The 23,389-nt window shown below is 44.3% G+C and overlaps 2 protein-coding genes across 2 annotated transcripts in view; both read right to left on the bottom strand.

The window, feature by feature from the left end:
- The window catches only part of PCCB (propionyl-CoA carboxylase beta subunit), a 53,130-nt gene that overhangs the window by 10,087 nt on the left and 19,654 nt on the right, over nucleotides 1-23,389 (bottom strand). The window contains exons 6-10 of the mRNA XM_006759811.2: nucleotides 21,395-21,505; nucleotides 16,557-16,665; nucleotides 10,442-10,562; nucleotides 8,918-8,999; nucleotides 6,239-6,362 (exon numbers count right to left, since the gene is read on the bottom strand). Coding sequence (XP_006759874.1) covers nucleotides 6,239-6,362; nucleotides 8,918-8,999; nucleotides 10,442-10,562; nucleotides 16,557-16,665; nucleotides 21,395-21,505 — 547 coding nt within the window. The remainder of the gene's footprint in view (nucleotides 1-6,238; nucleotides 6,363-8,917; nucleotides 9,000-10,441; nucleotides 10,563-16,556; nucleotides 16,666-21,394; nucleotides 21,506-23,389) is intronic.
- On the bottom strand, nucleotides 3,682-5,402 carry LOC102753578 (apoptosis inhibitor 5-like). Its single transcript, XM_015561381.1, is given in 3 exon segments — nucleotides 3,682-4,672; nucleotides 4,675-5,228; nucleotides 5,230-5,402. Coding segments are annotated over 3 exon segments (1,506 nt in total). The 5' UTR covers nucleotides 5,289-5,402; the 3' UTR covers nucleotides 3,682-3,779.

The following is a 23,389-nucleotide window of genomic DNA, read 5'->3' as shown; positions in this document are numbered from 1 at the left end:
ATACAGACCACCAAGAGACATATGAAAAATTGCTGAAAGTCACTGATCATCAGAGAGATGCAAATTAAAACGACAATGAGTTATCACCTCACACCTGTCACAATGGCTACCATCAACAAATCGACAAATGACAAGTGCTGGCAAGAATGTGGAGAAAAGGGAACCATAGTACACTGCTGGTGGGAATGAAGACTGGTGCAGACACTGTGGAAAACAGTATGGAGGGGAAAGTGGACATATGTAATACTTTCAAAAGTAAACATTTAATTTTTTTTAAAAGGTCATCAGGACAGAAAGCCCCAGGTACCTAGCAACGGGCTAAAATGGGAAAACTAGGACCTCGCCCCCATGGTAACCTTTCCTCCCCAAGCATATTGCCGGGCATGGGATTCAGACCCCTTGACTTTCATATTCCTGGTTGTGCAGTTCAGACCATCCTCTGACCTTTCCTCCAGCATGTCACCAGTCATGCGGTAGACCCTCTTGGAGGAGGAACAAGAGGCCTAAGGGTGGACTCCCTTGGATGACCACTCCCTTATGCATTGACCCCTAGGGATAACATCTAGGCTTCAGTTGTGTTTCAGCTCCAGGCACAGCCAGACAAGAAGCCATGGCTGACCTCAGGACCAGCTGCATTGACTAGTAACCCCCTGCCCAGGAGGCCACCAATCAGTGAAGACCATGACCCTGAAAGGACACACCTGGAAAGCTACACACCAGCAATGAATTTGAAACTAAAAACACACCATTTACATTAGCACACCCCCACAAAAAGTACAATCTGACAAAATAAACCTAACAAATTACATAAATCTAAGAATATACATACAAGATATATGTGAGGAAGACTACAAAACTGCTGATCAAAATAAAATAAATAAATGGAGAGATATTCCACGTTCACAGTTAGGAAAACTCAATATTGTCAAGAGGTCAGTTCCTTCCAATTGATGTTTAGATTTAATACAATTCTAATCAAAATCCCAACAAGCATTTTGTGAATATATAGAAACTGATTCCGAACTTTATATGGAGAAGCAAAAGTACCCAGTTCAACCAACACAATGTTGAAGAAGAACAAAGTTGGAGGACTGACACTACCCAACTGTACGACTTACTATAAAGCTACAATAATCAAGATGAGAGTGGTAATGGCGAAAGAATAGACAAACAGATCAATGGAACAGAGAGCCCAGAAATAGACCCACATAAATATAATCAACTGATGGTGAAAAGGAGCACAGGCAACACAACGGCATAAAAATAGTCTCTTCAACAAATGGTGCTGGAACTGGACACCCACAGCAAAAGAAATTGATCTAGGTACAGATTCTGCTTTTTACAAAAATCAATTCAAAATGGATCCACAGACCTAAATGTAAAACACAAAACTATAAAACTCCTGGAAGATAACATAGAAGAAAACCTAGAAGACTTTAGGGATATGGGTAGATTTTTAGATAGATGATCAAAAGAATGATCCATGAAAGAAATAATTGGTAAGCTGGGCTTGATTAAATTAAAACCTTCTGCCCAGCAAAGGACACTGTCTAAAGAATAAGAAGACAACCTCAGACCAGAGGAAATATTTGCAAAATATGCATCTGGTTGAGGACTGCTAGCTAACATATACAAAGAACTATTTAAAACACGGAAATAAGAAAACAAACACCAATTTAAAAATGGGTGACTTCAGGTCAAGATGTCAGAATAAAAATGGCAAAAATTTTATAGAGAGGTTTCTTCTCAGAGCCAACAGTTGGTAAGGGTGCCACGGGAGACAGAGAATGGACAGATGAGGAGGAGGAGCAGACCCAGAGTTAAGGCCACTGAGAATGAATGAGGTGTTGGCCTGGGCCTCCCAGCCACACACGCAAATGGCAGGGAGTGCTGATACTTGACCTTCTGTTTGCCTCAGCAAAGCTAAGGGCACGTCCAGGCGGAGAGTAGAAAACAAGCAAATACACCTCAAACCTCAAAACAAAAGCAAAAACAGACTATGTGCTATTGTAAGGCAGAAAAGTTATGTGTTGTGTGTTTTTTATTTTTAACTACAAAAGGGAATTTATTTCAAAGGCGTAAGGAAACACTTACTTTTGAACAATGTGATAAACAGATATCTTGCAAAAGAAAAACAATCATGACATGAAGTTTTTCATTCAAATTTTTGAAGCAAAAGTAACCTAAGTTGTGCATGATTGCCTTGGTGAAGGGAAGGGGAACAATGAGGTGGCAAAGGAAGAAACACAGTCAACTCAATATCAAACTTAAAGTGGAGTCAATTCTGCTCAGCTTTGAGTTTATAAATATTCTTTAAAAAAGAAAAAGGAAAAGTTACCCCTAGTGTTCAAATTTATATAACTGTAGTCCTAATACAGTTCCTATATACAGTGGGGCCTTGACTTATGAGTGTCCCGACTAACGAGTTTTTTGAGATACAAGCTGTCTCTCGGCCAATTTTTTGCTTTGAGTTGCGAGCTAAAATTCGGGTTACGAGCCAGCTTCAGATACCCCACCGCTAGTTGGCGCAGCGAACGTCACAGTGAACGCCACAACATCAGCCCAGCATCACGTGTCTCACTCGTTCACTTTAATGATTTGACATACGAGTAATTTGAGTTACGAGCTCCGTCACAGAACGAATTAAACTCGTAAGTCAAGACTCCACTGTACTTGAATTGGCTTTCGGCCACCTGATCACAGTTTTCAAATAGCAATTCCATATTCCTAAGTCTGTTCAGATTCCAAGGGAGCTCAGGTTCAGCTCACTGTCTTTTGGAATGTTTAGATTATTGCCACCATTCCATAATCAAGGTGACCAATTTCTTATGCTCACTTGTATAATTCTAGTCTTCAAAAAGTATTTATCCCATAAACATGTGCAGTAATTCTAACAAAGGGGTTTTGTTTTTCCCCCAATGTAAGGGTTAGCAGTAATGAAGACACTGCCATTGGAATTACTAACTATTCCTCAAAAAATATGCCAAACTACTAGAAAATGTTACTCAGACATTGGATTAGAGTAGCAAACTTGGGGAGGGAATATTAACTGTGAAACAAAAATATATGAAACATTCAAATGCAGAGCAAAGGACCTATGCTACTAAAAACCCATGACATTGTCATCACCATGTCAAAGATTACCTGTTCCTGGAATTTAAAAAAATGATTTATGTTGTGTAGTCAAAATATATATATCTTATGTATGTATGTATGTATATTATGTATGTATGTGTAGGAATGCTGAACCATTGCCTAGCAGCTTTATTTAAAAAAAAAAAAAACAATGAAAACCAAATGTTAAAATTGACCATTACTCTTCTCTATATATTGGGGGAAAAGGACAGAGGGGAGAAGAAAATCAGTAAGCTTTCAAAACTGATTATCTTTACCAGTTATCAGAAATAGAATTTCATTATATTTTAGATTTGAATAGCTCTCAACAAATTATTAAGATGTTTAAAAGATTCACAATATGAAGTCTGAGTAATGATGATATTGCAAAAACAAGATTGCACATAAAGCATCCAAAAATATCGCTGTGGTTTTACCTTGGGCACAACCATGGTCTGTTACAAAAGTAGATCATACAGACAAAGGTATAAAGAAAAATAAGTTTTTAGCTGAAGGCAGCGGTCCTTTTAAGGGACATCCCGGCAATCCAATGAGTAGTAGAATTTAAGTGTGTTAACTCATGACGATGCTGAAGAATGTGATGTCTTATTCAGTAGAGTCTTCCCCGACTACGATTTCCTCCTGCTCCCCAACCTCTGCCACCTCTACTTCCCCTGAAGGCTCCTCTCATAATTAAAGTCGCCCAAATTGCTGTTATATTTCCCACTAGGAGGATTATAAATCTGCCTTGCATCATTTTTTGGTCCTGCTGGAAATTTCTCGGGTGGTGAACCAGCAGTTGTATCTTCAGTGGCTCTCTTTTGCCCAATTTCAACCTTCTGTACAGGTTTCCAGGATAATGTTACTGTGCTCTTATAAGAGGGAGGAATGTGGAAGAGATCCTTGATTAAAACACTGATGTTATTTGTTATTTTCAATGCAACAACTTTTATCTTGTTCTCGTCTGTTGTTAAGGCCTTGCCTGTTTTACCCGGGAGAGCCAAGCGAAGTTGTCTGATATAAACCTGCAGGCCCCGTGCAAAGTACTGCAGCCTAATTTTAAAATCTTTGAGTTTTTCTGCATTCAGTTTGGCTGTTAAGAAATCTGGAAGTTTTCGACCCAACTGGTGGAAGCTGTACAACAAACATTCCACATAACTGAACTGCAGCTTAGGTTTTTCATTACCAGCATTCTCCCCATTTTCTGCTTCTTCTGGAGGGAGAGGCATGTACTCCAAGAGCTTATCAAACAGTTTCCTTAAATTTGTTTCTAGCTTTTCCATGTCACCACAAAATGAACTCGTTTCCGCCAACAGTTTCAATACCTCTAACTGTATATCAAGACCCTCCACTGGAGTAGTTAAGGAGCTGAGGTTAGGGAGAACCTGCTCACAGAAGTCAGTCACAAACCTTGTGGAATGCACATTTTTCGAGAAGAGGGGTACCGCCTGCCGAGTGCACTGTAAGAGCCTGTCCACACAGTCGGGATCTGACGGGTTGAAGGTTTGTTCTAGGTCAGCCTGTTCAGCCACCAACTCTACAAGTGGCTGTCTTCCACTGTCTGTAAGCTCTTTAACCCAGACAGTTTCTTCATGAACAGGACAAATTCTTCACCGGTCACATCTTCTAGGACCTTTTTGGATTCAGTTAGTATAAGTTCCTCTACTTCCTTTGTTAAGACCTCATCTGGTAAAGTCTTAAGTTTTGCAGAAAGGAATTTGATTGCTCGTTCTCTAACAATGTCTTCTCCTTGAAGGATTTGGCTGAATAAGCCACCTAAAGTCCCTTTTGCATCCATCTTAAATATACTTACTAGGGCGTTGTTCACTAAGCTAAATTCTGCAGAGTCATACATTTGCAAAAGTTGGGTTAGAATATCTGCTACTCAGGGAAGAATATCTGCCACTGGAAAACTGAGGAAGCTCTTTGATTGCTTGCCATCGAATTGTACATCTTCATCCTCACAGAGGTCTAACTGTGCATTGATAGCAGAATCAGCCAATTCTGGAAAATGCTTAAAGAATTTTGGAATAAACTGAGCTGTTAACCTTTTTTCCCTGGTACCACCTTTCACACCATCCGAGATCACTTGATAGGCATCTCTATGCTGCCCACTGGCTCGTGGCACCGGCTAGGAGGCCATAGTTGCAGTAGAGCTCTTCCACGGTCGGCATGGTGAGCGACAAGCCGAGGGCTCGCTCCTGCGGTCCTTGTCGTCCTTGCCAGCTCCACCGCCGCCCCCGAAGTTCAAAGTCATGTGTTTTTAGATGGATAAATCCAGCAAAAACAAAGTCCAAGGCAGATTCCTGAAGCTATCACTGGTATTCCTGTTTCTTCATAAGTTTTGTCACTGGCTAAGTGGGACAGGCTGGCCAGCCTCTGCATAGACAGCTGGCTGCATGTTCCCTCTGGGCCATGTCCCTTTAGGAGCCATCAGTTCCTCCTTCTCTCTGTAGATCCTGACTTGGGACTTGCTGAGCCCTGCAGAGAAAGCCCTGCTGCCCTCCCATACCTAGAAGCACACTGGAAAGGAAGAAAATTTTCCTCCAGAAATAAAATACACATTCCATGTCAGGATCCCATACATGACAGGAAAACAGTATCTAAGGTCCCCACTCCACACTCCCAACCCCACCCAGAGCACAACCATGGAAGAGTCCCTGACACCTGGCTGTGACTCGGGTCTGGCCATATCACCAGAAAGCTGTAGGGCACAGACACAGCAAGATTTAACTTGTCACATACTCTGTATCTAGAACCACTGAAGGCGCTGGAGGTTAAAATGAATAAGACACCAACACCTTTGCCCTCATGGAACTCAGTTTCACGGGTGAGTCATAAATCTAACTGAAGGGAACAAAAAGTAGACCTCTGAAAAAATTAAGACCTTACAAGTTCAGGAGGAAAGTTAACAATAAGGCCTTAAAAAATAGGAAAGTATAAAAGAAGCATTTGAGAAATTAACATTAAAAGAGAAAACAGCTTTCATAACAACATCTATTAGAGTTTTTTCTTTGGCTTGGAAGGCCATGTCCGAGGAAGAAGCAGAAGGCAGACACCGAGGGCCAGGCAGCCCTGACCCCACCACCACCACCTGAGGTTTATGAGAGCGTCCCCTTCCTACCTGAAGCCACGTTAGGCTGGTTGCCCACAATTCCAACGGTCCTCCCGTTCATTCTTGCAAAACCAACAACGATGTTCTTGGCATAACTGGGCATGATCTCAAAAAATTCTCGCTCATCCACAACCTGCAGGGATGAATTAACTCCTGAGCTCAAAACGATAGCGAGCAAGATACAGCTAATGACATCACAGAATTACGAGCTGGTTAGCCGCCACCCCACCGCAGGCTCTCCAAGGAAGCAAAACAGACAGAGGGGCCCCTTCTCCCTGCTGGATGGGAAACCCCTGTGCACACTGCTAGGGGAGGATACACTAGTACAGCCTTTTTATTTTTATTTTTTTAATGTTTTTATTGACATGAGAGAGAAAGTGAAGCATCACTGTGAGGAACACTGATCAGCTGCCTCCCGCACAGCCCCTACTGGGAATTGAGCCCACAACCTAGTCATGTGCCCTGACCAGGAGTCAAACCAGTGACCTTTTGATTCATGGGACAACCAGGAAGGCCTTTTTAAAAAGGCTTTATTTGAATTTGGCACGTTTTTTTGTGAGTGTTTTTTAATATATTTTATTGATTTTTTTACAGAGAGGAAGGGATAGAGATAGTTAGAAACATCGGGGATGTGCCCGCAACCAAGGTACATGCCCTTGACCAGAATCGAACCTGGGAGCCTTGAGTCTACAGGTCGACGCTCTATCCCCTGAGCCAAACCGGTCAGGGCTTTTTGTGTGTTTTTTAAGTAGATGAGAAAGCTATACATGTTCATACACGTTTATTCCTAAGAGAAAGAAGTTACAAGAGGGAGAAAAAGGTAAAGATTGTATTGTTTGTTTGTCTGTTAAATATATTTTTATTGATTTCAGAGAGGAAGGGAGAGGGGGAGAGAGAGATAGAAACCTCAATGATGAGAATCACTGATCGGCTGCCTCCTGCACACCCCCCTCTGGGGATCGAGTTCAAAACCCAGGCATGTGCCCTTGACCGGAATCGAACCTGGGACCCTTCAGTCCACAGGCCGACACTCTCTTCACTTAGCCAAGCTGGCTAGAGCAAATGTTAGAGGTTTAAAAAAAAAAAAAAGACACCGTCAAGAAAGCAAGACTTTGGCTGGGGAAGGATGGAGTCAGGAGCCTCGGTAGAGACATCTTGCTTAGGAACCCAAGTGGAGACACCTTACTGATGAGGCTGAAGAAATGGTCACTTGTGGGGAGTGATAAACGTGATGCTTTCAATTTTCTCCATAAAGGAAATGCCCATATCATCTGATCAGAGTGGGAAGTGGAGAAAGAAGTTAGGGATTGGATCAGGCCTTAGGAAAAGTGAAGAACAGATGCTGAGGGGAGGCCCACAGCGCATACTCCGACCAGAGAGGCACACTGAGGACCCAGCTCAGGCTGGAGCGGGGCTCTGGGCTTTCCTCCTGCACCCTCCAGCCCCGCAGGCAGTACTTGGAAAGATGACTGAAGCCTTGAACCAGGGACATGGCTCTACAGGGCAAAAGGAGAATCAGGGCTCATGACTGAGACCCGATTTTACCTTCTTCACAGTACTTTTTGGACCTAAAACGACCCTTGCCATGGATGCTTTTGTTTTCTCTCTCACTTCCTAGTAAACGTGAGGTCCTTGAGGCAGGGATTTTGTCCATCACGGTGTCAGATAGAGCCAGCACCGGGACAGTGCCCGGCCATTAGCATCTGGTAGAGTGGCAGAGTCCAAGCTGGGACAAGAAAGCAGAAGCAGGAGGGGTTGAGGACTCCAGAGCAATAAGAAGATTGAGGGCTGGAGAGTCAAGGAGCAGAGGTAGTGGGAGAAGGACAGGCACAACTGTGAGGCTGTAGACAGTGCTGAGGGCTGAGGTCAGAGAAGGGCAGGTTGGTAGAAAGGTCTTGTCTTCACAGCTCTCATGGTGCTCAATAGGCTATAATCTAGCAATGAGGAGAGGCAGAGTCTGCCCACGGTTACCGGCTCACGCTGGCTCCCCAGAGTACAGGAGGAGAAGTAACAGGTCACTGGGGGAGCCAGGGCTCTGGGAGAGGCTGTGCCTATAGAGTCATTGCTTCTGGTAAGCAAGGACTGAGAACACAGTGTGCATATGAGAGTCTGAAGGAGACATTGGCCATCAACAGATGCCCTGATACTGTCTTTTCTTCTTAACAATCCAGGGATCTGCTATACCAACAAAAAGGTACAAATGACTCCTATCTCCCCAGAGTGGCTGACCTATGTACCTATTTACACAGACACACACATGCGCACGCGCGCGCACACACACCTCGACATTGTCAGAGGATACCCTATGTACTTCCTTTTCTCTAGAAAGGCAAAATGCCCTCTAAGCATAAGGCTCCAAACAAAGGCACCTAACAGTCACCTGGCCTCAACTCCAGACTCTAGGGCATGGCCCCTTCTCTATGCACCTGAGGGTGCCATCAAACACTCCTGAGCTCTGTTGGACCAATTGGCTCCTTCTCCCTCCAGCCCTCAAGTCCATCCAAGCGGGTGGAGTGCCTACAACCACTAACTCTTCCCAAAACACTCTATTCAGTGGTCCACCCCATGCTCTGCCTGTATTGCCAGGTGTTAAGGCCTGTGGGTCCAGCGCCTCCTCACTAGGTTAAAGCACATGACCATGGGCGTGGCTGAGCTAGCACAGGCAAGACAGGCAGATGCGGCACTTACAGAGTGTATGATGTCCACCATGTTGTAGGCTTTGGTAGATTCCAAAGGGACAATGGTATCGAGCTCAGGAACCAGACGGTCACTTTGGATAGAAAAAGAAGACGATATAATCAACACCAGAAGAACCAGTTATCTTCTATGAGTGGGGGATGGGAGAGGAAATGAGGGCTGGGCTGATTCGTCCTTACTGGGCTTTCAAAGCAGTCCCCAAAGATGTATTCCTTTGTTGCCACCACATTAAACTGGACCTAAGCTTGGTATTAATCCAAAAGATCTGCTTTCATTTAGAAGAAAAAAATGGGCTTACTCCCCTGAAGGTGATTCCTTCATTTATGCTCTCTGAATAACTCCTGCGTCCTAGGTACTGTGTAGAGCACTGAAGGACTGCAGCAAACACAGGACCCAGTTTAATTGTCCAAGGCATCACAAAGAAAAGAATAAGGACGTGTAAACGCAGTCAGAGTTCTGCTGAAATTACTCGGTTTACGTTCCCTGCTGGAAGGCAAATCTGCTGGAGCTCCTCTAAAAGGCAAAGCAGCCGGCCCCCTGGTGTGACACGGACTGACCAGTCACACAGGCTCCTGGCTCTCAGCTTCCTCCTGCCTCTATGTGACCGAGCGGAGCCCCGCACGGGCCCACTCCCAGGCCACAGGAGGACTCAGCTACATGGCCCTCTCCATCACGCTCTCAGCCCTTCCTGTCCCGTGTGGGCAGGCTGAGGTTGTTCTGACCCTGAGATATACCCATGGGATGAGTTTTGCCTTGATCAAACCACATGCCCAATCCAGCCCAACTTCCCAGAGAGCTCTGCACTGGGGCATTGGGTTTAGCCCCACCAGATAATGAAATACTACCATTTACACATATGCATGTAGCTTCCCTAAGATCCTATGAAGAGGGGGTATGGTTGGGCCCAAACAGGCTACTGGTATTTAGACATTTCTGAGCCCCTGGGCCATAACATCTTCAAATGATGTCCTAAATCTCTGATTTACTCTGTGGTACCCCCCTCCCCGCGCACACACACACACACACACATCAGGCAGTAGCCCCAACAGCAAGAAGGAAAGAAGGTCTTCTCTAAATGGCCAGCAACACACCCTTCCCCAGGACTACCCCAGCCTCTGGCCACAAGCAGGTGTGCGTAAGAACATTTCCTAAAAGGCATGCTATCTGTACCACTTCACAATTATTTCATATCAAGACACACACTCAAAAGCTTCCATCTCTAATTCTGGACAAAACAAGACTCTAAGAAATCAAATTTTTTGGCCACTCTTTATTCCCAAACTACCTATCAGGTATAACACAGAAGAAAAAGGTAAAAAAAAAGTAAAACCCCTCTTTGCTCCTGTACACAGATGTCTCACCATTGCCCATACCTGGGAAACACCCCACTGCACCCCACAATCTAACCCAGGCTACCCACTGGGAGAGATGCTGAAGGTCCAGGTAGGGCAGAGTGGCCAGACACAAGCAAGCCAACCTGCAAAATGAGAGAAGGTGCTCCAGCCTGCAACCCACCTGGGATCATGGCACTCTCGGATGGGAGCTGGGTCCTGGCTGCTGAGGGGCAGGTAGTTGAAGAACTCCCGCAGATTACACAAGGCGTCCACATCATTTTCAAAAGCTCTGTGAGCAACACCTGAGAAAACAGGAAGAATACAATGGGCCAGGCAGCCTGTCAGCCCAAAGATGCTGCTTCGTGCCCACCTGCCCCTTCCAGGGCATGTCTGAAGCAGACTGCTGATCGCTCTGCCCTCCTCACCCTCCACCAAGGATGGGCTTCCACATACCTTCCGGCTGACCTTCAGTTCAGGCAGCCTGTTCCCTCTGCTCTGCACCTCTGCCAGGGGGACCCCTTTCTTACTTCAGATCTCTGCTCTGTCACCTACTCAGACAGGCTTTCCCTGACACCTCCCTGGAACACACCCTCCCCCCAACACCCCTCACTTTCCACCCCTGTACCATGTGGGAGTTCTCTTCACACTTTTCCCTGCCGCACCTGTCCATTTCCTTCCCTGTGTCCTGCCTGGCATCTCTCCTAGAACATCAGCTCCAACTGGGTAGAGACCAGGCCGGTCTTACCCCTGTAGGCCTGCATCAAGAATGATGCTTAATTATATGTCAATTACCTCTCAACAAAGCTGGGAAATAAAAAGGTAAACGAACAATGGCTGGCACGTAATGTCATTGTTCTCAGCAACGGTGGAAGGAGGAATGGAGGGAACCGCCCGGCCCAGGGAGGATTAAACCATCATTTCAGGAACACGCAGAAGTCGTAGACCAGCCAAGTGAGGCCAAAGACATGAGAGAGAAAGGAGTGCCAGAAGCTCTCTCAGACTCACCGCACTGGACTCCCCGCTTCCACTGTTGCCCCATAGTCTCTTCTCTACACAACAACTAAGGTTAGCTTTTTAAGTCAGATCATGTCATGTCTCTAATCCAAGCCTCTCCCTACTCCCCCGTGCCCTTCACTATGCATGCCAGCCACTCTCCTTCCACAGGGCCTCTGCATAGGCTGTTCCCTCTGCCTGCAATGCTTCCCCCCTCGACAGCCATGCAGGGAACTCCTTCAAATCTGCTCAACTGTTCTCTTCACAATGTGGCCGGCCCTTACCACCCTATTTAAAACTGCAACAATCCCAACCCCTTTACTCTGCTCCACTTTTTCCACAGCACATATTACTTCTTCATTAAGCTTATGGTTTATAGTCTGTCTTCTCTGCTAGAATATAAAACCCATATAGGCAGAGATGTTTTTGTGTCTTTCACAAATGTATTCCTGGGACATAGGACAATGCTTGAAATAGGCATTAAATGAATACAGGATGGAGCAAAAGTAGGTTTACAGTTGTGCCTATGGAAAATAATACAATAATAATTAATAAATAAATAGCACAAGAATAAACTGTTTCATGTACTCACAACTGTAAACCTACTTTGCCCCACTCTGTTTGTTGATGAATAAAAAGTATGTCCCACAGACAGAATTCTTTCATTCAAGATTTATAAATTTGCACAGCCACTTTGGAGGACAGAATGGCAGTTCGTCAAAAAGTTAAACAGTTACCACTTGACCCAGCAATTCCACTCCTAGGTATATACCCAAGAGAAACAAAAACTTGTACATGGATGTTTATAGCAGCATATTCATGACAGCCAAAGTGAAAACAATTCATGACAGCCAAAAAGTTTAATTGATCAATGGATAAACAAAATGTGGTACAGCCATATATTGAAATATGATCTAGCCCTAGCCGGTTTGGCTCAGTGGATAGAGTGTCAGCCTATGGACTGAAGGGTCCCTGGTTAGATTCTGGTCAAGGACACATGCCTGGGTTGCAGACTGAATCCCCAGTGTGTGGCGTGCAGGAGGCAGCTGATCAATTAGTCTCTCACATCATTGATGTTTCTAACTCTCTCCTTCTCCCTTCCTTTCTGAAATCAATAAAAATATTTTTTTAAAGAAATATTATCTAGTAAAACAGAAATGAAGTACTGATTCATGCTACAATATGGTAAGTAAATATTATTGTGCTCAGTAAAACAAATCTGTTTGAAAACACTACATATTATATGATTTCATTTATGTCCATACATATTAAAATGGATAAATCCACGGAAAGAGAAAGGAGATTAGTGATTGCTTAGCGCCAGAGTATTTTGAAGGAAATGGAGAGCAAATGCTAACAGGTAGGGGGTTTCTTTCTAGTGTGATGAAATGTTCTAAAATGGACTGGTGATACTTGAACAACCTGTGAATATATTAAAACCACTGAGTTGCATACTTGAAATGTGTATTTCACATGTACGGTATGTGAATTAACTAATATATAAAACCCTAATATGCAAATAGACCGAACGGCGTAACAACTGAACAACCAAAACACTGGTCACTATGACGTGCACTGACCACCAGAGGGGGCGTGCAGAACATGGCAGGCGTCAGCAGCAGGCAGCTGAGCTCAGAACATGGTGGGCAGGCGGCAATGGGATGGTGGAGCAGGTTAGCAGGGGCACCAAACCAAGGCGGGGCACTGGTTGCTGTCACTGGGCCAAGCCTGTGGTGGTTACTGAAAATTCTTTGCTCCCACACACTGCAGTCCCACCCAGCGCTTGCACCTGCTGCCAGCGCCAGCTCCACTTGCACCCGCTGCCAGTGCCAGAGCTGCCGCTCACACCCGCTGCTGGTGACAGTTCTGCTCACACTCGCTGCCGATGCTGGCCCCACTCGCATCCACAGCTAGCACTGGAGCTGCCACTCACACTGCAGCCAGCGCCCGGCAATGGTCCCAATCGCTCCACACCGTCAACAGGTGCAAGTGGGGCCAGCGCCATCAGCACATGGGAGCGGTGGTGGTGGGAGCAGGGCTGCTGGCAGAGAGGGGACCAGGGACCACAGTGGGAGGGGCCTCAGCGGGGGCGCGGAGGATGTGCCAAGACCCGGCCCTGTGCCCACGGAAGCCTCGCAGCCCATAGTCCTTTCATGGTGCACGAATTCATGCACTGAGCCCCTAGTATCTCAATAAAGCTGTTATCAGAAGTCTATGTCCACCACAAACATGTAATATTTGTTGAAATAAAAAAGATATTTCATCAAATCTAAGATGTAATCAAGACTAAATATTATTTTATATCCCAGTAAGAAATAAAAACTGCTGTCAAGTAAGCCCTGAGACAGAAGAGTGATGACAAGCTGTGGTGTATTCTAGGTGTGTATTGGATCTGATGGACAAGGAAAAAAATGAATCAAGACTTCACGAGGCTACTGGTCAAGATGGTGGTATAGGTAATACAGTATTTGCATCCTCCCATAACGACATCAAAATTACAACTAGACCACAGAAAAACCATCATTCAGAACCACCTGGAGTTTAACTGAATAAACTTCTACAACTAAGGATATAAAGAAGCCACATCAAGACTGGGAGGAGTGGAGACGCAAACTAGCTGGTCCCACACCCAGGTGTGGCAGATAAAAATCCAGAGGGCCAGCCCTGGCGGGTTTGGCTCAGTGGTTAAAGTGTCTGTCAGCCTGAAGACTAAAGGGTTCCGGGTTCGATTGTGGTCAAGCGCATGTATCTTGGTGGCAGATTCATTCCTGGCCCTGGTCAGGTGCATGTAGGAGGCAACCAATCGATGTTTCTTTCACATCGATATCTCTCTCTCTCTATCTCACCCCTTCCCTTGTACTCCCTCTAAAAATTAATGGAACCCTAGCTGGTTTTGTTCAGTGGATAGAGAGTTGGCCTGCAGATTGAAAGGTCCCAGGTTCAATTCTGATCAAGGGCACATGCCCAGGTTTCAGGATCAATCCCCAGTAGCGTGTGTGCAGGAGGCAGCCAATCAATGATTCTCTCTCATCATTGATGTTACTATCTCTCGCTCCCTCTCCCTTCCATTCTGAAATCAATAAAAAAATATTAAAAATAAAAATCAATGGAAAAATACCTTTGAGGATTACCAAAAAAATAAATAAATAAAAGGGTAATAAATACATATTTATCAACAATTGAATCTAAAAAATAAAAATAAACAAGCAGAACAGATTCAAAGAATATTCTGATGGTTGCCAGATGGGAGCGAGGTTGGGAGATGAATGAAAAAGATGAAGGAATTAAGAAGTACAAATTGGCCGAAACCGGTTTGGCTCAGTGGATAGAGCGTCGGCCTGCGGACTGAAGGGTCCCAGGTTCGATTCCGGTCAAGGGCATGTACCTGGGTTGCGGGCACACCCCCAGTGGGAGGTGTGCAGGAGGCAGCTGATCGATGTTTCTCTCTCATCGATGTTTCTAGCTCTCTGTCTCTCTCCCTTCCTCTCTGTAAAAAATCAATAAAATATATATTTTTTAAAAAAAGAAGTACAAATTGGTAGTTACAGAATAATCACAGGATGTAAAGTACAGCATAGGGAATATCTTCTATCTATATATATATAAAAGCCAATATGCAAAGTGTCTTCTTGGGAGTTCGACCGGGAGATGGAGAGTTCGATCATTCACTATGAAGTGCGCTGACCACCAAGGGGCGGTGCGGAACAAAGCAAGGCCCTGGCCAGCAGCTGGCAGCCGGGGAAAGGATGCCCTGGCCAGCAGCCGGAAGGAAGGCACCAATCGGCCCTGATTGCCGGCCAGGCCTAGGGACCCTACTAGTGCACAAATTTCATGCACCAGACCGCTAGTAGTCAATAATATTCTAATAACTATGTATGGTTGTTATGTATGGTGTCATATGGTACTAGGTTTATAGGGATGATCACTTCATAAGTTATGTAGTGTCTGATCTCTGGACTGAATACCAGAAACTAATATAACATTGCATGTCAAGAGTAACTGAAAAATGAAATATTATTTAAAATAAAAAAATCTAAGACTTTACTGAAATTAAGACATGCCTATATGATATGTACATTTAAACCAAAAAATAAAAAACCAACAGTTAAATCAAGACCTATTGAATTAACTACGGTACAATGCAGTGCAAAAATTAGTCAGCCTCGCATTGCTTTGAAATCTTTCAAAGAGGAAATTACTCCTGTCTTTAGTTACTGTGGTAGGCAATCCTTTTACAACTTGGTGTATTTTTCCAAGAAAATGTGGAATTCCAACCATTACTCTAACAACAAATGCCTTCACTAATATCAAATTTGTGCCCTGCTCCCAATTCCATGCTTCTCAGTATAAATCAGCAGTCGCCAACTTTTCGGACCTCATGGACCACCAGTTAGCGACCGCTGGTATAAACGATAACTTTTTGTTTCAACGCCAAAGCACCAAATAATCTTTATATATTTTGAACTCCGCATATGTGGCAAATAACTTCAAAGAGGTAGCTATGACCAAGTTCATGAATATGTGGGCCATGATCATCACATTACAACCGTACCTGGCCAATAGTTGCTGGAGGCTAGGACCAGTGGTTAGCATAATAAAGGCAGGAGGTCCATCAAAAGGTTGATGGACACCTTCAGCAGGGCTGAAAATCTGCATGTTATTACCTGCTGCTGGAACAGCCCAAGGCAGTTCCCCCAACCTGATAATCTTTTTATTGTTTACCAGGCCTTACCTGTGCTATGTATATGTGCTTTGCTAGAGGGCAAATTGTGTGAATAAAAAGCCCTGGCTGTGGAAACCGAGGAGCTTAGTCACTAGAACTAAGTTTCCGTCTGGCCCTGCAAAATGCCTTCCAAACTCATATGTCTTCTCTAGCCTCTACATTCATTTATGTACAGGCCCTTTTCCAGATTCCTGAGCCCTTCTAGATGCTGAGAATGACCCCGGCAAATACTGATTGGTAAAATGCCATCTATGCTAAGACATACTCCAACTTTGGAGTAAAAAAAAGTCACAGTAAAATATGACATTTTTTTTAAAGAATCAACTGTGTATATATAAGTCATATCTCTTATAACCATCATTCCAGTTAGCTTTAAGATTTTAAATATCAAAGCATTTGTACTACTTGAACGAATTTGTTACTAAATCCATCTTTACTAATTACTATATCAGTAGCCAATATACCATACCACAGTCTTCTCAAATAAATTCTGCCAATTAATCGACATTTGTAAAAGAGTGTCACCATTCTCTTCAGCAATGACCTGAAAAACAGTAAGGTGAGCCTCGAGGCCTCTAACCTGACATGGTGGTGTGGGTCTTGGCACCACCAAGCTCCTCCTGGGTAACGTCCTCATTGGTGACAGACTTCACCACATCAGGGCCAGTGATAAACAGGTAGGAGGTATCCTGAAATCAGAAAATGCCAGAAGGATCAATGTCAGAGCAGCAGAACTAGATGGAGCCTTAGGGTTCACAGGGCTGAAAAGACAATAACAAAGATGGCAGTGACACACAGAACCAGGGAAGGATGCAGCTCAAAGATACCTATCCAAACTAAAGACCCAAGTTTTCCCTGTCTATTTTTAAAATCTTCATTGCGTGGTTGTATCTCAGCAAAATGACGTGGAGTGTGGCTAACATTTCCAGGTCATTCATCTGTAGAACAACGTACCAAGTGGCCCTTACTCATAACTTGTGGTACCTGAAGCTTTTTTCTAAGCACTTCATAAAAATGTGTCATTAAAGCCTAGGTATTATTACATTACCACCCCATTTACAGATGAAAAAACTGAGGGACTGTGATGGTATGCAGCTTGCCTAAAATGAACCAGCTACCTTAAATGAAACCATTTGGAGACAATGATAATCAATGCTTTGGTGCTCTCAGAAGGGGACAGGCTTTTACTTTTTAATTTTTCGTTTTGTTTTGTTAATCCACACCTGAGGATATTTTGCCATTGATTTTTAGAGAGAGTGGAAGGGAGGGGGAGAGACAGGGAGGGGAGAGACAGAGAGCGAGAGAGAAAAACATTGATGTGAGAGACAGACATCAATTGGTTTATAGAACATTTCACCCCATAGCTGCGGAATATACATTCTTCTCAAGTGTACATGGGTCATTTTCAAAGACAGACCACATATTAGGACACAAAACAAGTCTCTACAAGTTCAAGAAGATTGAAATCATATCAAGCATCTTCTCAGATCACAATGGAATAAAATTAGAAATCAACTACAGTAAAAACACTCAAAAACATTCCAACACCTTGAGGCTAAATAGCATGTTGTTAAACAATTAATGGGTCACTAATGAGATCAAGAAAGAAATAAAATAAATCCTTGAAACAAATGAAAATGAACACACTACAATCCCAAATCTCTGGAACACAGCAAAAGCAGTCCTGAGAAGAAAGTTCATAGCACTACCTAAAAAAATAAGAAAAATTAATAATAAACTATTTAACCCTACAATTTAAAGTATTAGAAAGAGAACACAAGAAAAGCCCAGAGCAAGTAGAAGGAAGGAAATAATAAAGATCAGAACAGAAATAAATGACATAGAGATTTAAAAACCAGTACAAAAGATCAATGAAACCAAGAGCTGGTTCCTTGAAAAAATAAACAGGATTGATGGACCATTAGCAGGACTCATCAAGAAACAGAGAAGACCCAAATAATTACAATCAGAAACAAAAGCAGCAAATAACAATGGACACCACAGAAATACAAAGGCTTGTAAAAAAAAAAATACTATGAACAGCCATATGTCAACAAGCTGGACCACATGGACAAAATGAACAAATTCCTAGAAAAATACAATCTCCCAAAACTGAATCAGGAAGAATCAGAAAACCTGAATAGGCCAATAACAACTGATGAAATAGAAGCTGTAATCACCCGGCCAGCATGGCTCAGTTGTTGAGCGTTGACCTAAGAACCTTATCTCTCTGGAAAAACAAAATCAATAAAAACATATCCTCTGATGATATTTAAAAAGAAAGAAAGAAAGAAAGAAAGAAAGAAAGAAAGAAAGAAAGAAAGAAAGAAAGAAAGAAAGAAAGAAAGAAAGAAGTACTCAAAAAACTCCCAGCAGTCTGTCCCGGAAGTGTTGCTGTTGGAGCGGGCGTGATGGCATCAAGGTTACCCCGCGGAACTGGAGCGCTGGTGGCACAGGCACGGAGGGCCCGCGGTCCCCATGTGGCGGCCGCGGTGCGATCCATGGCGTCTGCAGGACTCATACAATATGCTGGCCCCAAAGCCAGCTTCAGGGACCAAGGAAGACCCTAATTTAGTCCCTTCCATCACCAACAAGCGAATAGTGGGCTGCATTTGTGAAGAGGACAACAGTGCTGTCATCTGGTTCTGGGTGCACAAAGGCGAGACCCAGCGATGCCCTAGCTGTGGAACCCATTATAAGCTGGTGCCCCACCAGTTGTCCCACTGAGCCCCTGCACTGACTCACTCAAAATGTGCTGTAAATTTTCTTGTTTCCGATAAAGACTACCCATTGCTTTGGCTCCTCCCACAGTTTAAAAAAAAACAAAAAAAAAACCTACCAGCAAACAAAAGCTCTGGTCCAGATGGCTTCATAGGAGAGTGTTACCTAACATTCAAAGAAGAACTAACACCTATACTCCTCAAACTACTCCAAAAAATCCAAGAGGAAGGAACACTTCCAAGCTCTTTTTATGAGGCCAACATTATCCTAATTCCAAAACCAAACAAGTCAGTATAAGACTAATGCCGTGACAATCAGCTGCTAAAATATTCACTGCTAGTATGAGTGGAGAGAAATGGTGCACCTGCACTTAAAACACGTAAGGGAAATGAATGCAGCACGATTATAGCAATCAGTCATTAGCTAACGTTGTAGTTTGTTAGTAATAACTAGAGGCCCAGTGCATAATATTGTGCACTGGATGTGGGGGGTCCCTCAGCCCAGCCTGTGCCCTCTCACAGTCCAGGAAGCCCGAGATGGATAACCCCAAAGAGGTAGGCCCTGCCTACCCGGCCAGGGTTCCATAATTGATCACCGCACACAGGAGGCCATGCCCACCTGGCCGGGGGTCTGTGACTTATCGCTGCGCACAGGGAGCTCCTACCCATCCAGCCGGGACTCCACAATTGATTACAGCATAGAGGGAGGCCCTGCCCACTCTGCCAGGGCTCTGCAATTGATCACTGCACAAAGGGAGGCCTTTGCCACCCTGCCAGGGCCCCATGATTGATCGCCGCACAGAGGGAGGCCTACCAATCGCATTGCACTCGCTTCGGCTGGCCTGGCACCAGTGCATGTCATAGCATGATCATTCGGACGGTCGTTCTGCTGTTCAGTCATTTGGTCGATTTGCATATTACACTTTTATTATCATAGATTATGTATAACAAGATATTGTAAAAATTAAGTTACAAAATTTTTATTAAAATGTTTCTTACAGCCGTAACCGGTTTGGCTCCGTGGATAGAGCATCGGCCTGCGGACCGAAAGGTCCCAGGTTTGATTCCGGTCAAGGGCATGTACCTTGGTTGCGGGCACATCCCCAGTAGGAGGTGTGCAGGAGGCGGCTGATCAATGTTTCTCTCTCATCGATGTTTCTAACTCTCTATTTCTCTCCCTACCTCTTTGTAAAAAATCATTAAAATATATATTTTTTAAAAAATGTTTTTTACATACCATTATATTGGGTGGGCCACAAAAATATTCGTTAAGGGCTGCATGCAGCCCGTGGGCCGCGAGTTTGACATGCTTGGCTTAACTAATGCTATGGTACTAATTATTCTGTAATATGCAATTGTATCAAATCAACATGTTGCGCACCTTAGGCTTACACAATGTTATATCTCAATTATCTCTCAATAAAGCTGGAAAATTTTTAAATAAGAGAAAACAGTTTAGAGTGAAATAGTAATAGAAACCAAGACAGTAGGGCCAAAGATGTGAGAAGAAATTCCAGAGTGTAGCATCATGGAAGCCAAAGGAAAAGAATATTGCTGAAAATGTGAGGAAAATAAAAGTTACAGAGCATTTATAGTGACATAGATGTCACTGATTACCTTAGAAAAACAGGTTTAGTGAACTGAGGGGCAAAGAGGTAAATTAAAATGTGTTAAGTAGAGGACAGGAAGATAGAAATAGGACAATAGCCACAGGGAGATACAGATTAAGGGAGGACTTTTGTCTTTGTTCTAAAGATAGAAAAGCCCTGAACATGGATGGATAAGTTCTGATGGGAGGATCTAGTACCAAGGGAGACACTGAAAATAGTATGTAAGAGAAAAGAACTGATAGGATAAGGCCACCAAAAAGGTAAAAGAGTTGTATTCAGCGATGTGCATCTATATGGAAAGAGGGGAAGGAATGGCCTTAGCCAGAGGAATGGATACCACATCTCCATTCCTATCAGGCAGGAAGGAGAAGAGAACTGGGGTAGAACCAGGTAGGTATGGTATTACTGTCCCTATTTACACTGTTCTCCTCATACTGGATGACTATCTGTTCCCCACCCCCCAGTCTTTCTGCTTGGCATGTACTCTCATTATTGTTAAAAATATCTTAAGAGGAAAAAGACTGAACTTTTTAATGGTATTAGGTGAAGGGTAAATTCAAGCAGGCTTTATTTAAATATCGTTTAAAACATCATCCCATCAAATCACATAATAAAGATATGCACCTTTCAAAATGAAGTTGGAGATCAAATTTACTATTACATTATAGACAAAAGTGTAATAAAATGGCAAACAACCAAAGAAATAAAGGTGGGTCATAAGAAACAACTTCCCAATAAAGAATATTATAGAAAAGTCTTCCATGAGAAACTTTTTGAATAGGATTCAGTAACAATCATTTGTCTGAGCAGAGGACAGAATCCTTTGATTACCTGAAAATCATTTGCAATTCAGATCAACAAGTAAAATCACCCACCAATGAAGTACACAAGTGCATTCTGCCACTGAACCCCCACAAGCTACATGTTTTGTGCCAAAACCTTTTCTTCACTAAGACCTTATCATCGCTAAGCTGAAAGCCAATGAGAATGAAGATAACAACCTAGATCTGGGTCAGGAATTATTTTTATTTCAGGTGAGGCACTGCACAACTCTCAAAGGGCAGGAGAAACAGGTCTTTCTTTCTTACCTTTACCATGAACGTGAAGTCTGTTAAGGCTGGGGAGTACACAGCCCCACCAGCACATGGGCCCATGATCAGAGAAATCTGAGGGATGACTCCGGATGCCATGACGTTCCTCTGCCAAAAGAGAAAGGTAAAGATATCTGGTTACAGAGATGTTTGAGGCATTATGTGCAGAAAGATAAAGGCAACAATAAAACTACTCTTGGCTTTTACTCACAGAAATTCTATCCTAGAGGCAAGAAACCTGATTAGTTTCTTCCAAAACTATATATGCAATTTGTCTCCATAACAAGCGGAATAGTTGGCCTATTACTTTCTGGGGCAAATACCCTCTCTCCTCTCCCTCCTTGGCAGTAGTTCCCCAAAAGCTCCACCAGAACACGAGCTCATATAGAGCCCTATGACTCTCACCCCAGCTCCAAACACACCTGAGGCCCAGCACCCCTGGTCCACAAAGTTATCTGGAAGGATGAATGAGAGCCTTGGGCAGGACATATAGTAACAACTCCTGGCGCCATGACCTGTATGTGGAGTCCTTTGACAACCTCCACAGAGAGGACCCAGCAGTTATAAGGCAAGGCTAAGAGGCAGATGCTACTTCACTCAGAGTCTTCAAGGTTTGCCCCCCGCCCACTGTGCCCAACTAGAGCATATGGGAAGACACAGGTAGTAGGAGCCAGAAAGGCTCCATGAAGATAATGGTGTTGTGAAGGGCCAAGTCTCAGACCACTTCCTAGGAAAGACAAGATTGGGGTTGGAGGACCCAGGCAAGATAAGAGCCCAATGTCTCCTTGCCCAACCCCCGACTTCTTTCCTTCTCCTGAGCTCTATCAGCTTAAAAAAAGAACGCCCCCCTGCCCCCCACTACTTTTAGCACTGCCATGGCTCTCAGATCAACTTCTATAAATCACAGGACACAGCTTAAGGACATTACAAAAGGGCATCTATCTAGAGAGAGAGAATTCTGGGAAGATGGCGGAGTTGGAAGCACTAGGCATCTATCTTCCTTTTTTTAAAATATATTTTTATTGATTTGAGAGAGGAAGGGAGAGGGAGAGAGAGATGGAAACATCGATGAGAGAGAATCACTGATTCTGGGCATCGGGTACAGCGGGATGGTGGAGCATGTGAGCGGGGGTGCCAGACCAAGGCAGGGCGCGCGCCGGTTGCTGTCATCGGGGCGAGCCTGTGTTGATTACTGAAAATTCTTTGCTCCCACACACCGTGGTCCCGCTGGCACTCACACCCACTGCCAGCGCCAGAGCTGCTGCTCTCACCCACTGCCAAAGCTGGCCCCACTTGTACCCGCAGCCAGCGCCAGAGCAACCACTCACACCTGCTGCCAGCACCCAGCACTGGTCCCAATCGCTCGGTGCTGTCAGCGGGTGAGAGCGGCTGATGCTGGCTCTGATGACGCCTGAGGGCTTCTCCACCTCCCCCTGCTCCTGAGGGGTGATTGGGGCAGCAGCCACCGCTCACACCCGCTGCTGGCACCGGTCCCAATCGCTCCGAGCTGTCAGTAGGTGCAAGCAGGGCTGGCGCCATTAGCACGTGGGGGCAGAGGGAGCGGGGCTGCTGGCAGAGAGGGGATTGGGGGCTACAGTGGGAGGGGCCGGACAGCGGTATGGAGGATGGGCCGAGACCCACCCCTGTACCCACCACAGCCTCACGGCCCACAGTTCCTTTCAAGGTGCACGAATTCATGCACTGGGCCCCTAGTAAATAAGTAAGTAAATTAAGTACTAAGTTTAAAAAGAAAAAATCAATTGTGTTTCCTCACGCTTGCAAACAACCCAAAAAGGAAATTAACAAAATTCCATTCACAATAGCATCAAAAAATAATAAAATATTTAGGTATAAAAACCAAAAAAGTGTAAGACATGCACTCGGCCAGCATGGGTCAGTGGTTGAGCATCAACCTATGAACCAGGAGGTCACGGTTTGATTCCCGATCAGGGCATATGCCCAGGTTGTGGGGTAGATCCTCAGTGTGAGGTG

Source organism: Myotis davidii, unplaced genomic scaffold, assembly GCF_000327345.1.
Source record: "Myotis davidii unplaced genomic scaffold, ASM32734v1 scaffold415, whole genome shotgun sequence".
Classification (NCBI taxonomy): domain Eukaryota; kingdom Metazoa; phylum Chordata; class Mammalia; order Chiroptera; family Vespertilionidae; genus Myotis; species Myotis davidii.
This window is presented reverse-complemented; position numbering and strand designations above follow the sequence as displayed.